The sequence below is a fragment of the Parambassis ranga genome, chromosome 19 (assembly GCF_900634625.1).
Source record: "Parambassis ranga chromosome 19, fParRan2.1, whole genome shotgun sequence".
Lineage (NCBI taxonomy): Eukaryota > Metazoa > Chordata > Actinopteri > Ambassidae > Parambassis > Parambassis ranga.
The window spans coordinates 12,005,063-12,019,797 of record NC_041039.1 but is presented as its reverse complement, the minus strand read 5'-3'; the positions used below and the strand labels follow the sequence as shown (position 1 = coordinate 12,019,797).

Sequence of the window (14,735 nt, the reverse complement as noted above, 5' to 3'; positions counted from 1 at the left end):
AATGTGTGTTCTTGCTGAGAGGAATGCGAGCCATGCATTGATTATCCAAATGGAGCAATGTTTTTGCCTCCTCGGAATCACATTCAGCTGCAGTGTCGAGCGGATTTCCCACTTTCTGTATATATATATATATATATATATATATATATATATATATATATATATATATATATATATATATATATATATATATATATATATATATATATGCAAATTCTTCACTTATTGTGGAATATATGTACTAATAGCTTGAAGTGCATTCATGCACAGCAAAAAGCCACCAAACCCAGTAGGCTCACTGTGATAACACAAGCTTGGAGAGTCTACACAGTGTCCTAACATGTAGTGCATTTTGCATGGCTCCCGACTTCTGTGAAAAACTGTCCATCCCTGACAGGTTGACTACTTATTTGTTTTAAACAACAAAAAATATATCATTTTGCAGTCTGCGAGTACCTCATAAGTGATTCCTCGTACCACAAAGTAGCTGCAGCCACAGACGCAAATGACCACATACATCAGCGTGGCACAATGCCTCTGTCTTCTCCATACAGGATGCCTTTCTTTCAGGGAGCATGTCTACTGGCCAGATGGGCTGCAGGGCCTCCTCTGTCCAAAACAAAATGTCTTTGAGAGCATTGAAGACCCCCATCAGGTCTGAGAGAAAGTGACCAGAATACTAAGCAACGCCTTCAATGCGACTCATGGCTCACTTGGTCAGTGTGTTCTATATATTTGTTTTCTGTCGAGCTGGAGCTGCGCGAGACATCAGGAATCTAAAAAACAAAAAACGCTTCACAAGAATAAAAAACAGAAATGAAGAAAAATTGATTGGCTGATAATCAGCATCCATTAATGCAGTCAAATGGTCTGAGATAATGACACCGTTTCCGGACTTTGAAGGGTTTTTGGTGCTGAACAGTCACAGATTGTTGAAGAATAAAGGAATCCAAAATGATGCTACAGACACATTAATGCTACACTGTGTTGAGTCCATGTGTTCTAACTTTTGCTGGACAACCTTAAAACGGTTCGGACTCGGCTGCCTCTGTCGAGAGAAAATTCGGTTCCACGTACAACAATCTCACTTTTCATCTCACTCAAACATTCATCTTCCCTTTGTCTCGTTCCCTCAGTAAAACACAACCGTCTGTGTTCTCTCTACTCAAGTATGTCCACTCCAGGTGTCTGCTAGTCCGAGATACTCTGGATTTTCTGCAGTAGGGGTCACAAACCCGTTCACATGCCTGGCAATGCCACCATCACTCTCCAGTGCCGCGTGTCCGTCCTCTCCCACGGCCCCGGCTTTGGCCACAAGATCCAGGTAGTATGGGTTGTCAAAAGCTGGAGAGGTGGAGTTCATGGAGTTCACAGGGAGCAAGTATCCTGGGTTTTCCACGCTGTGACCAGAGCTTAGGCCATTAGGGAGGCCTACTCTACCTTTACGGGGCAGTGTGCTGGGCCGCTCAGGGATCCCCGGCCTGAGATCCTGGATCTCCTGGTTGACGTATTCTGAGAAGGGTCAGAACAAAACAGAGACTTAGAAATTGCTAAAAGAATAAGTAACTAAGACAAAGGATGAAATAATGAGCTCACCTGGCAAGGCATGATTATGATTGTAGCCATGACTCCGCCTGGGCAGTGAGTGATGAAGGTGATAAGGAAGATGGAAGCCATTCAGCCCGTCAGTCTCTAGCTCTCCCTGACTCCCATTGGGGTAGGTTGGGTCTTTGCTGTAGCGTCCAGGGCTGGCTGGGGGCAATGAGTGTCCATCTGGTGGCCCGTCCAAGAAGACAGAGTCAGACTGGCCTCCAGCTGAGGGGCTGCGAGCCAGCGTCGGGTACTGAGACCATAGGCCGTTAGAGGTGCTGGCTCCTAATGGTAAGGTTGGGTACTGGCTGCGGCCCAGAGTAGTCAGAGAGGAGTACATGCCTCGAGGGGCACCGGCGACAGAGGGCTCTACATCTAAGCCCTGATCTCTGCTCTGCTGAAGAAAGAGGTGATAAAAGTCATAAATATGAGGGGGGAAGTACAGGCAGTTCAAACTAGTACCTCACCCAGTGGAAATTCAGGTAAACAAGGTGTGAATCTGCCATCAGAAATCAGATCATGGTACACCATAGTGTTCTGATAAAGTTATGCAGTTAAAATTTCTAATGAAAGAGCCGAACAATCTAAGAGTCCCCCCACATGGTATGAGAGGGAATTTAAACTTAAGAAGAAGGTACAGACTGACTGACCCTATATGACTGGTGTCTGGACGGCCCGTTGGCCTGGGCCTCATCTCCCTTCGCCTGGTGGAAGACGTTTGGTTGTGGCACCAGATACTCCTCAGCATCCATCATATCCCCAACATTGTCCCCTTCCTCCAGAAGCATCCGGTAAAACCGGCTGTCCACTGGGCTGCACATGCTCATCTGCTCGTCGTTCTGTGAGACAATAAAAGAAAAACACAGATGTGAAATCACAGTAATTTTATATTAAAGTTTGTGTTTGTCCTGAAATGAGTCAAAACCAGAAGAAAGTACCTGAATGACAACATAGCGAGGCGGATCTCGGGCCATGGTGCTGAAGTCACTGACCAGATCTTTGAACCTTGGCCTGCTGTCTGGATCAATCATCCAGCCTACCATCCAAACATTAAATCAGGATTATTTGAAACTTCCCAGCTTGCCACTCGTATCACAAACATATCAATCACACCTTATAAATCAATGAATTGCTTAGGCCTGCAGTAAGAAATACTGACATTTGAGCATGCTCATGTAGACCTCGATGGTGCAGATGCAGGGCTGGGGAAGCCGCTCTCCTTTCTCTAAAATGTCTGGGATATCCCTCGCTGGGATTGTATCGTAGGGCTTAGACCCAAACGTCATCAGCTCCCAAACCGTCACCCCTGAGAAGGAAATTACAACACATGTAAACACATGTTAAGATGACTGGCCTAATGCTAAGTGCAAACACTGACCGTAGCTCCAGACATCACTCTGATGAGTGAACCTCCTGTGCAGAATAGACTCCAGAGCCATCCATTTAATCGGCACCTATAAAAACACATTTATCAGTTTTAATGACAGGAACAAATCATGACGAAAGCTGCTACATCAGCCGCTGCTCCATCATACCTTCCCTCCATCAGCGTGATACTCAGTCTCATCTATGTCGAGGAGGCGAGCCAGACCGAAGTCGGTGATCTTCACATGGTTCGGGTTCTTCACCAGAACATTGCGGGCGGCCAAATCTCGGTGGACCAAGCGCACCTCCTCCAGATAACTCATCCCCTACACCAACACACACAACCATCACACACAAATCCATGTGACCACAAATACACTGCTACCATGTCAAATGTAAAAGGGGAAATAAGATGAGAGGGGAATCAACAGCATGAAATAAACCTCCATACTCCCATACTCCAGCAAGGTACGTCCATCAAAACAAAACTGTGTTTACCTTTGCAATCTGTACACACCAGTTGAGGAGATACTGTGAACCAATGCGGTCCTTGTTCTCCCTGACATAGTCCAAAAGACAGCCGTATGGCATCAGCTGAGTGACCAGCTGCACTGTGGACATCAGACAAATCCCCAAGAGACGACACACATAAGGGCTGGCGACGCCGGCCATCACGTAGGCCTCCTGGGAGAAGACGAAGAGAAAAAGCTTGTTGACAGATTGAAACCTGCCTGTGCTGTGAGTGTGTGTCTGTCGTACTCACATCAAGGATTTCTTTATTGGCCTTTGGTGAGGTGTTTTCTCGTAACACCTTAATGGCCACTGGTATTTTCACATTTTCCCCTTCAGGTGCCCACACTCCCTGAAATAGTGACCAAAACCATCACAAAACGTCTAAAATACTGTTCAGTAAAAGATGTGTATCACTGCAGTTGTTTCCTTTACCTTGTAAACAGTTCCAAAGGCACCTGCTCCCAGCACCCGCAGCTTTTTCAACTCTGTCTCTTTCAGAATTCGCATCTGAGCTTGATTTGGTGACGCACCACTCGGAGTCAAAGGCTCCACCAGCTGTTAACATACAGGAAATCATCACAAACTGCTAAGCAAAGCTACAGCTGCGACATAGCAAGAAATCATTCCGAGTGCTGACCTCGTGCTCCTGCAGGATCCTCCTCATTGTCTCCTTCCTCCTCAGCTTATTCTGTCTCCTCAGGTAAAACACCAGCAGAGCCAGCAGGATGAAGAAGAGAACCACTCCACCCACTGCAGCCGCGATGGTCGTACCCGGTCTAAAAAAAAGAAGCCGCTCACTACAGCTCCTGTTGTAACTAAAAACACATCGAGACACTTAAAGGTAGCTCACCCAGTCCTGGTATCAATGGGGCAGCCTCTCTCATCCATCACCGTGCAGCTAAAACACAGAAACACTGAGTTCGAGATCATCCTGATCGCTTACTTGTGACTTTAAGGACTGTGTGGGCTCACTTACGAAAGTGTGCAGTTGGTGTTGCAGGACAGACAGTGGCCTGTAGCATTGCTGTACTTCCACACAGTTTGCTGATCCTCCTTCACGCCACTGGGACAGTGATCCACGCAGAACTCGCCATCCTGAAAGTTCCAACATTCTGTGCAATCTTCTGCACCCTGCACACACATCCACACAGATATAATGAGGTGAGGTTAGTCTATTTGTCTGTCTCTGGCTTGTTATTTTTAACTGAAATGTGTTGTCGGCCAAATAATCCCTGCACATCTTACCGGGCCTTGGCAGGAGGCCGAGGCGTTTAGAGGACGACACTCTGCATGACAGGCAATGCACAAAGATCCATCGGTGTATTCACGCACAGACCTGCGACACAAGCATGTCACACATGTAACATCCCAGTGTGGCATTTGTTGGATGCATTTATATAGAGCACCTGACTCTGAGACAGTTTTAGAAAGGGGGCCCCAGCTGCAAATAACCCTGACGAGCTGCACAGGATAATTTGCTCTTGCCTGGACAACAATGTAAGATATTGTTTGTCAGCATATGTGTGATGATATGATTTACTTCAGCAGAACATGTGATTAATTATGCTTTATTTACTGGAGAACTTTATCAGTTGGTGTTTTATTGATTTAAAGTGGCTACACCTACAAAAACACACACACACACTTACTTACCCCTGATAGATGTCACACTCCTCTACACACTCAGTGCCACGCTTGAAGGATTTACAGGACACACACTGACTGGGCCCGGGACCCCAGCAGCCTCCTTTACACAGCAAGTGACACACATGTCCCTCTGCCTCTGAAAACACACACACACACACACACAGCAGAACATGATGCACACAGTACTAAGTGTGGTACTAGCATGTTGTGCACACTGGATGCGCACGTTCACCTACCGCACACTTTGGGGTCCTGGTTGTGGCTGACGATGCGGTGGGGTCCCTGGGTGGGATGGACAAGATTTGACCAGGGCAGTGAAGTGGTGTAGCACAACTGGGAGTTGTTGTACAACAAGACTAAACCGCCACTGACGCTGCGTAGTGAACGCAACCCAAGCGACTGGATGTGTAGATTCTGGATGGCCAGAGAAAACACACCCCTAAAAAGAAAGGGGGAAAAAAAGAAATACACAAACAGACCGTATTGTAAAAGCAGGGAGATCACATGTGTCACTGTGACCTAGTTTAAGCACTCTGTGCTAACGCCCCGTAGACCCAGGCTGGCATGTGCTGGCTAATAATTAGCATTTATTACTGCGAAGTGAACAGGCTGCCTCAACCGAACACAAATGACAAAGGACACTGAGTGGGTGAACGGACAACAACACAGCGGCATGTGGTGACGCACCACACAGACAGCAGAAAGCGATACAATTTACAGAAGACGTTTGTCTTGTTAATATAACTGTATCTGCCTATTTTCCAGGCTACAAATATTGTATACTTTTTCATTTTTTAATCCTGTTTCCTGTTTTTTAGATTTGATTGAGTATTTATATTTTACTTATAGTTGAAAATAAAATCCCAACAGCACAGTGGCTGTGGATGTCATTTAAAAACAAACAATCCCTTACTTGTAGGGCATCCTGCCACGGATCACCTTCAGGTTCTCAAACACACTGAGGTCAGTCCACTCCTCTGGCCAGGCATCGATGTACAAATATCCTGCAAACCCGCTTAAACTTAGTACTTAATACTCGAGCAGAGGAGAATTATTTGTAGCATTAATGTGAAAAAGGTTTTTAAAATTATTACCTGTAATCTCCTCCAGTTTCTTGAAAGCGCTCAGCTGCTCCAAAGTCAGGCCTGATGAGTTGGTGACAGGATCCCTGCAGCATCACAACATAGGATTAAAGCACAGATTTAAAAAAAAACAGGTTGATCAATAGCTAATGGTTGTTTCTTGGTGTTTTTCTATATCCTGATATAATGCTGTAAGGACCTCCTCCATCTTTGTAGTCCACCCAAACCATGCAGCTCCTGAGAATAAGACACAGCTAATATATCTTCCAGTATGAGCTTGTGTTGGGGCTGCACAGATATGTTCCACTGGGGCTACTTATATTAAGACACTGCATTCTCTTGGCCTGCCCCAACAGGCTCAGTGACAAAAATTAGAAACTAGAAACAATCTCTATTCAGTGATAAAGTTTCCAGAGATGCATGAAGGAAATCCTCCACTTTCAGTGTAAACAGCCAGCACAAGCTGTAGAAGACGGTTTATCAGGATTTGGCATCTCAGCTTTGGAAGATGTCACATTTGTAGATGTATTAAATGTCAGTGGAGCACATGTGCAGACTAGTTTGATGAAGACTGTAGAGCGTTACTGTATATCTTTAACTCTTCACTGTGCATGCATTTAAATTAGGTTACACATAACTTGGATCTGGGTTAGAAGCTCTTCAGATTTCTTCGACAGGGTTCGGCTTGGGTGGCAGCTTTTTGCTCAACTTGCACAAACAACTGTGCACAAATGTTGCTGCAAACTCAAATATTTGAAGTGCCAAATGGGAGCGCCGAGGCTCTGTTGCTGAATAAAGTCTGTGTTAACTGAATGAAAACTGTTTTTTAGTCATATTAACTGTTGTTATAAAAGATATGTATGTGTCTCCTACCTCGCAAAGCTCTCAGGAAAGAAGGCCAAGCTGCCAAAAATCTTTGTACACTTGTTGAACTGCTCCACATTAGAGGATGTTACCATGGTGACACCGTGGTTGTCCATGATACCTAGATTGTCCATGCCGAAACCGTAACACACTGTAACACAACCCCAAAAAGGAACAGGCATTATTAAAGTGAAGTCATCTTAGTTTACCAAAGTTTATCCTTAACTTGAGTAACAACAACAAGCTGCCACAGAAACAGGTTGGTTCACTTTGCGCTGCTGTCAGCACACGGAACATCAGGCCATCAGTGTGTGCAGCCATCACCATTTGTCCTGTAACACCGTGTCTGTTGCAGGGTTACTTCGAGAAGGCATAACTTCAACACAAGCCCCCCCACCTTTGGGACAGTCTCCTTCACACTTTTCACATTTCTGTGTCTCGACGCCATCAGGTTGGGTGGTGATCACTTCCTGGTTGGCTCGGGGACAAACAGAAGTACAGGCCATTTCCATAGCCAAGTAGTTATCTACAGAGAGAAGGACAGAGCGTTCAAAGGGCAACTGAGTGACAGTGATATCTTGGTATTTCTACTGAACACTGCAGGATCCTTACAAGGGCACGTCTTCACACAGGTGGCTCCGAAGTTGAACTTTTTGTTTGGGTTGGGTTTAGTCTGAAAGGTGACTGGGTCATAGATGGTGGGTGGAGGACAGTTCTCCTTACACACACCGCTGTCATTGAAGTGACGACACGCCTGGAGATAAGAGGAAGGAGGAAACATGTTACTCTGGTAATGACAAAAGACCTGCGTGTAACTGCAATGAGATTTATATTGTTGATAAAAGATAATGTGTGTGTATCTTACCAGACAGTCTGAGTCCTTGGGTCCTGTGCATCCAGCAGCACACTGCATGTGACAGCAGTCATTGGGCAGAGGACCTTTACATCGCTGACAGCCGGATGCACAGTTAAGTCGGGTCACTTTTGGAGGGGGAAAAAGACTTTTTCAGCTACCTGTGCATTGACCAAACAGTATCACATGATTCTTACTTACAGGTTTGGCAGTCCTGTGCAGTTTCTCCCCAGCAGCTTTTATTACAAGCAGAAGCACAAGTTGGACCTGCAGCAGAAGAAAGCGAGCAATGACAACCATGGAAATCTGAGCACTACATCCATAACTGAACAAGTAGGAAGCAGAAACTCCCTGTTTCAGCCATCATCTGTTTTCATATTTTAATCAAACAGCTGCTCACAATTAGGGGCCCGAGCCTGCAGTCTGTGGAGCTTGGTGTTCTGGATGTTCTGATCGTCCAAAGTGTCCCTCCATCTGATGGTCTGGGGATCTGGGAAGCACAGCTTAGGGTTCCCCCAAAAATACACTGCACCTAGCAGGATCTCTGCAAAAAGAAACAACACATAACAAATCTTATAAAGCCAGGGCTGTCAGATCATACCACTACACATATATATATAGGTCAGATAATAGTGTATGTATGTATATATATATATATATATATATATACACACTATTATCTGACCTGTCAGGCTGCGAAGCCGGAGTGTCCTGAGCCCCTGGTTGGCCAGAGTGTTGTCCAGCACAGCCAGAGCGTAGCTGGAGTTGTACAGCTGGCTGCCTCTTATGATCCGAAGGTTATCCAAAGGTACCAGGCTCACTGAAACGTGGGCAACAAGCACATAGCCTTGCACCTCCACGATGCCCTGGTGAAGAGACAAAAACGTAAAACTTATTTTATCTTTAATTTACAATTAATTCTTTTTTAATGTCCTTTGAGATCAAACTCTAAGTTGATGTTCGCAGTATCTGTACTAAAGACAGACAACCCCAAAAATATACCTGTAGGAAGGAGAGGTCAGGGTTTCCATGGAGATGTGTAATCTCCAGGTTGCCGTGGACAACCTGGCATCCGGTGTAAAGCAGCCTAAGGGTCTCATAGTGGTTTTCCAGGCTGGAGGGCAGGGCCAGCTTCATGTCCGTACCCAGGCAGACTGCAACACAGATCCATCACACAAGTCCATTAATTACAGTGTGCATCAGCCTTGAATGGTTCCTCTGAAACACAAAGCCTTGTTCACTGCCCCTGTCTGTGTCTACAGGATATATTTTCCACTGGCAGCAGGGAGCACAGATTCCCCGCAGTGGGTCACACACTGCATTACATTCAGGGTCACACACTGCATTACAATCCATGGAGGCTTTTGCAGACGCATAGCTCCCATGCCTTAGCAGGCAGTCACACAGTGGACAGTCCGCCTCCTCTGTGGAGGTTATAAATGACTTCCTCTGGCTTTCTTCCAACAGCCCTTCAATAGTCAACCCACTTTTCTTGATTGAAGCCCCTCACCCCCCACCCCTGCGCTATCTCCGTCTCCCCTTTTGGAAATGGTGGCAGGACGGACTCGGATACATCATCGGAGGAACAGGAAGTCCTGGCAGGCTAGAGGAGTGCGATTTTCATTAGCATGCTCAAGTTCAACAAAGACAGGAGATCTGGTGTTTCACCCGCTACGTGTTAAACATCCTGATGAGCACAAAGGTGACGCATGTTGCAGCTCAGCTGATTGATATGAGTGATAAAGCATAAATAAAGTTCACATTCAAATTTGACAGCTAGCCCCTGCACCGAATGGTTTTGCGATTAACAGCGAGGCTACCAAAAATACACACCCAGTCCTCAGAGCTTGTGTCAAATAGCAAATCAAATGATTAATCACTTCAATAATGTCATCATGGAAACAGTTTTACATATCAAGCAAAGACGGGAGCCGTGCTCTTGACCTCCAGCATTTTAATCACTACTAATAAGACAGAATAGCTAAACAAAGACAGACACACACACAGCTCCGGCTCCAGGGATTAAGTAAATGTGCCGTAACTGAGAGCACAACAGCAGATTTTCCATTTCTAAAAGAGTGTGTTAAACTAGTTCTCAGCTTCCTCTCCTTTTATTCTGTCATTGTTTGCTCTCCAAAAGTCTCTCAGCAACGCCACAGTGTGTGTGTGTGTGAGTGAGCGTGTGTGTGAGTGGCCTTGGAGGAGCTGCCCACCCTTCATTCCCCGCAGCCGAAAATACCCTCTTCTATCACTATCTATTACTCTGCTCCGCCTTGTCACTGTCCCTGCCTTACTCTTCTTCAAAATTCACTCAGCATGTCTTTTGAGCTGAGGCCAAAGTTATCTAGAAAGTTCTTCTCTCTCATATTTCGCCAAATATCTTCTTCAAATCTTCTCAGAACCTGCAAGTCAATGTGCAACTGTTTCCAGCCTCTGGGAACAAATGCGACTGACTGTGTCTGCCTGTTCTGCGGGTAGCTGATTAGTGTGATTTGGATCACCCCGGGTTTCTAAACCCCTCATCTCTGCTCTTGTGGTTAGGCACACCACTGCCCTGGTTTGATTGCGGCTCCTCTAGTCTTCCGCTCCGTTTTGCAGCTTACAACACCTGCACCAACATACTTCACTCATGCACAGCATACACCTCCGACCTTGATCTTTAAGCTGGAGCCTCAATTAGATTTAAATAAAATGTATGTTTTCATCCTGCAGTCATGGTGTGATCACCTGCGTTTCACCAGTGAGACGGGCCATGGTGGACAACAGAAGCTCAGCTGTAGGTCAGAGACTAGTCTGTGACCTGTGACCTTCCAGTTCACAAGATGATCATGGTGTCAGACATCCAAGCACACACACACACTTTGCACAGGATAATGTCCTTCACATGTGGATTTTGACTGAGTAATTTTTTAATACTTATATGGAAGCAAAACAGCTATTACAATGTTGCGAAGAAACAGAAAGAGAAGTAAACACAAGCTCCTTTTCACTTTTGTGCATCCATTTGTGTTGCAAGATTGTCAAGCACCCACTTATGACACCCCAAAAAACCTTGGGAGATTGTTCGTAACCAGTTACAAACTCAAAATACTGTATTTTTGTGTTATCCAGTATGTTATATCAGTGTATAAGCTGGTTAATGTAGCCATTCTTGGGGGTAATTTTGAAAACGTCACCTTGGTTGAGTGTGTTACTAATGGTAAATACAGCATAGCTTCACTCCACTTCCTTAAATTTTGTCAATTACTTGATTCCCAAAATTATAAGAAGTTCAAAAGAGAGGTTTGCTCTGTTACGCTACAAAGGTAAACAAGCAGCTTTAGACTAAAAACTGAAAGCCAGCTTGAAGCCACACCTGTGTATGGCAGCGGTCCAGTTAGCACAGGGAGTGTGCATGTGCGTGCATGTGTTTACCAGCGTGCGCACGGTAAGCGTCACAAACACGATGCTGCTGCAGGACTGAATCACGGTGGCAGAGCCGGCCACACCAGAGCAATCAGCAGGATCCTCTCTGCTGCTGGACATCCCTCAAAGCTCAACACAAACACAACAAGCTGACCCAACAGGACTTTCTCTGTCAGTTCATCATATTTAACACATCAGCCCCGATTCTACTGCTGTGCCTAAACCTCACTACACGTCTTGCATAAACTTCACATTTCTCCCAACCTCCCTGAACACATTCTTTCTTCCTCTTCAGCCGAGAAACAAAAAACTGGTATTGCTCAACAGACAAGCAGAACAGGATCTCTACTGTACTGGAGCCACAGACACGAACTCTTCACTCATTCGCTCCATCATGCACAGACTACAATCACAAACACACAGGAGCACAACAGAAAATCTCCCACAATCCTGTTTGAAATCAGGATGGCCGAGCGTGGATTCAGAAATCGTTTAAATAAAGGTCATTCTGATTGTCTTAATAGTTACATTATAGTTATATCAATAACTAGAAATACTAAGTCTTTGAGAGCATAAATTGATTAATTTTCTTATTGCAGCATCAACCTGAGATATTAGCCACTGCTGCCAGAGTTTAGGTCTCATGCACATATTGAACAATGAACATTTGAATGTTCTTGCTCATGCAGGCACCGTTTCTCTTCTGTGGCTGTTTCAGTTTTCAGGCACAGTTGCTGCATTTGTAACATTGATACAAGCTAAAGTGGACTGAAATACATCAACAGTACTTTAAACTCTTAGTCCATCATGACGTCCTCAAAAAAGATTATGTCTCACTCCCAGAATGTATAAAATATAAGTATAATGCACCAAAGCACAGAGTTTGTGACACGCTAATGTAAAGATCAGAGGCTGGTTTCGCTTTACTGTAAAAGCAGGCTGAAGGTGTGTACCTCAAATCTAAGATAAGCAACGAGAAAGGTGCTGAAAGCCTCCTGTGAGGCCCACTGGTGGTCTCCTTCTCAGTGCGTTAGATCACTAACACACAGTCTAGACTGGTGAGTCACGGCCGGCTGAGCTAACCTGCTTCCACCACCAAGGCCGACAAAGTAGAAGTTAATCACTGCAATGAGTTTCACTCAAAGGGTGCACTGTAGTGTGACAAGGACATGAGCTGTGTGGACGCTAATAGCTATCACACACACACACACACACACACACAGGGGAGGCCTGAGTGTGTGTCGAGATTTATCCAGTTGTACACAGTGCATTTCTAAACTCTGCTAACCAGTCTGAGCACTCACACCGCAGCTGATGCTTCAGAGAGCGACACTGTGGAGTAAAGTGCACCAACCAGTTCCCTCCAACAATGAAGTCACATTAAGCAAACACTTCACCTGTTACTATTGGCTTTGTCAGTGTGTGTGTGTAATAGTAGTAGTGGAGGGGTTACCTAATAAAACACAGACAGTGCTGTCCTCATGATTTTAGAAAGGGAGAAAGATATGAATGAATGATTCAGAGCAGACATTTGACTGAAGCTCTTCCTCTGCAGGCTTTTGATTGTTTTAAAGTGCACATCAATAAAAACAGAACGTCAACAAAGTCTGTTCCATCAGAAACTGTCACTTATTGATGTCAGTATTTTTTGCCATTAGCTTGAGCCCACTCAGAGGCCTTTACAATCAGCTGACCAGAATGATTGATGCCTCTGCATTCCACCTAAAATCCAAAGCCTTGTTAACATTTTAGCCGAGGTTTTTGTTTGTCATTTTTGTTTAGACGACTAAAACTTGGTTTAACATGTCATGAGAAAACGGTATCTAACAAGCCACTGTGCTTAGAGGTGGTAATGCTGGGACCATGTGGTTAATGGGCGGTTTGTTTATTGTCTTACAGTAGCTATTCACTTGCACAACTGTATGTAGGCATCACAAAATAATATTAATTTGACATCTTATCACAGCCTGCAGAGCACTTTATCCAAATGTATTGATCTGTGTTTTGGTATCAGATTGATGCTGAAATTCCGGGTTAAAATGCTATGTTCCGATTTCAGAATCAATGTTATAATATATATATATATATATATATATATATATATATATATATATATATATATAAAATACCTTTTCTTTCCAGTCCAAGAATCCAAAGTTTTTATGTTATTATTATTTAATAAAAATGTCAAATACAGCTGTGTTCAAATGAGATCATTTTTGCCCCTTTCAAAATAAAACATGAGCATTATTCAAACATTTAGCTCTTGTTTTCCTGGCATGCTCTCAAGCTCCAAGTGTGACAAGTGGCCCTCTGACAGACAATGCCCTCTTTGGAGCCAGAAGTGAATAATTGACATCGTCATGATCCCTGGCAGACAATGCACTGCCTGTTGTTGTTGGTTTCTTGTTGTTGTTGTTGTTGTTTACAGCAAAGCAGAGCCTGCATGTCACTTGTGTATCTTTGTCCCATAAAGTTGCAAAGCAGGTTCTCGGATTTCTTTGCCAGGTAACAAAGTGTTACTACAGTGTGTTTATGTTGTGGAGTCTGAGTCCAAACAGTGAATGTGTTGTGAGGCTTGCTTTGTGACAGGTGTGATTTTTTTTTCTTCCTTCTTTTCAGCGCTTCATAAATCCCAGGAGTCTCCGCAGGGACCGAGCTGACTGCGGACACACTCAGGAATGTGCTCCAGGACCAGAAACAACCTCGGAACAGTCACTCAAACACACCCAACACTTCTACCGACACACTCCTCGGTTTGTTAACACGTACACTCGGGGTTATTAAAGCTTTAAAAGTTACCCACCTTCTCTGCCCAACGCGCCCGTCACTCCGAGCAGCACGGCCCCGACAAACAGCAAACTTCTCGCCGCCTCCATCTGCTGAGACGCAGCGCCCCTCTAGTCCATACTTCCAAAGTTGGATGTTTTTCACTGTTCCCGAGGAATTAATAAATGTTGCTTCTTCCTTTTTACTGGCACAAGTTGTTCGTTTCCCAATCTCAGTGGCTTCCTCCCGTGAATTCCGTGCCTGTTGGTAGTAAAAGCGTGACAGCGCGCAGGAGCAGAAGCGCGCTCCCGTGAAGGCCTGAGCGGGGAGTGGCAGGTTGAGTCAGCCCGCCCTCACTCCAGCACTCTGACTTACAACACTTCATCCCGACACATGCGTTTCACATGGATGTCATCTATTACAACTCAGCCCGGGGATTTTAAATACTGTTTCACACCTAGAGGTCGCTGTGAGGGTGATGCTTGTGTGGTTAAAGACACTTTGAACAACAAAATACATACTCTGCACTGCAAAAATGACCACAAATCTACAGTAAGCTGCATAATTTACTTTCAAATTTATGAGTATAAGTTTTTTCTGTTTCATTGACTTCATAAAGAGCTGTATTATTTTCATTATACCAGCCT

At 44.7% G+C, this 14,735-nt stretch overlaps 1 protein-coding gene across 2 annotated transcripts; it reads right to left on the bottom strand.

Annotated features, from left to right (window-relative positions):
* Nucleotides 1–202: 202 nt before the first annotated feature.
* erbb2 (erb-b2 receptor tyrosine kinase 2) lies at nucleotides 203–14,431 on the bottom strand. 2 transcript variants are annotated; one of them, XM_028430554.1, is made up of 27 exons: nucleotides 14,126–14,430; nucleotides 8,917–9,068; nucleotides 8,600–8,780; nucleotides 8,315–8,458; nucleotides 8,116–8,181; nucleotides 7,927–8,042; nucleotides 7,674–7,815; nucleotides 7,459–7,587; nucleotides 7,071–7,212; nucleotides 6,210–6,283; nucleotides 6,029–6,119; nucleotides 5,352–5,554; nucleotides 5,122–5,251; nucleotides 4,714–4,804; nucleotides 4,445–4,599; nucleotides 4,319–4,366; nucleotides 4,106–4,244; nucleotides 3,901–4,023; nucleotides 3,719–3,817; nucleotides 3,454–3,639; nucleotides 3,126–3,281; nucleotides 2,969–3,044; nucleotides 2,750–2,896; nucleotides 2,529–2,626; nucleotides 2,241–2,429; nucleotides 1,597–1,984; nucleotides 203–1,512 (listed from the first exon to the last, which is right to left on the bottom strand). In XM_028430554.1, the coding sequence occupies exons 1-27, from the start codon at nucleotides 14,196–14,198 to the stop codon at nucleotides 1,166–1,168; spliced, it is 3,885 nt and encodes a 1,294-aa protein (XP_028286355.1). In that variant the 5' UTR covers nucleotides 14,199–14,430; the 3' UTR covers nucleotides 203–1,165. The 2 variants fall into 2 exon arrangements, with proteins under 2 accessions (XP_028286355.1, XP_028286354.1); XM_028430553.1 differs by having other exon boundaries at nucleotides 1,166–1,512; nucleotides 1,597–1,987; nucleotides 14,126–14,431.
* Between the last annotated feature and the right edge of the window lie 304 nt (nucleotides 14,432–14,735).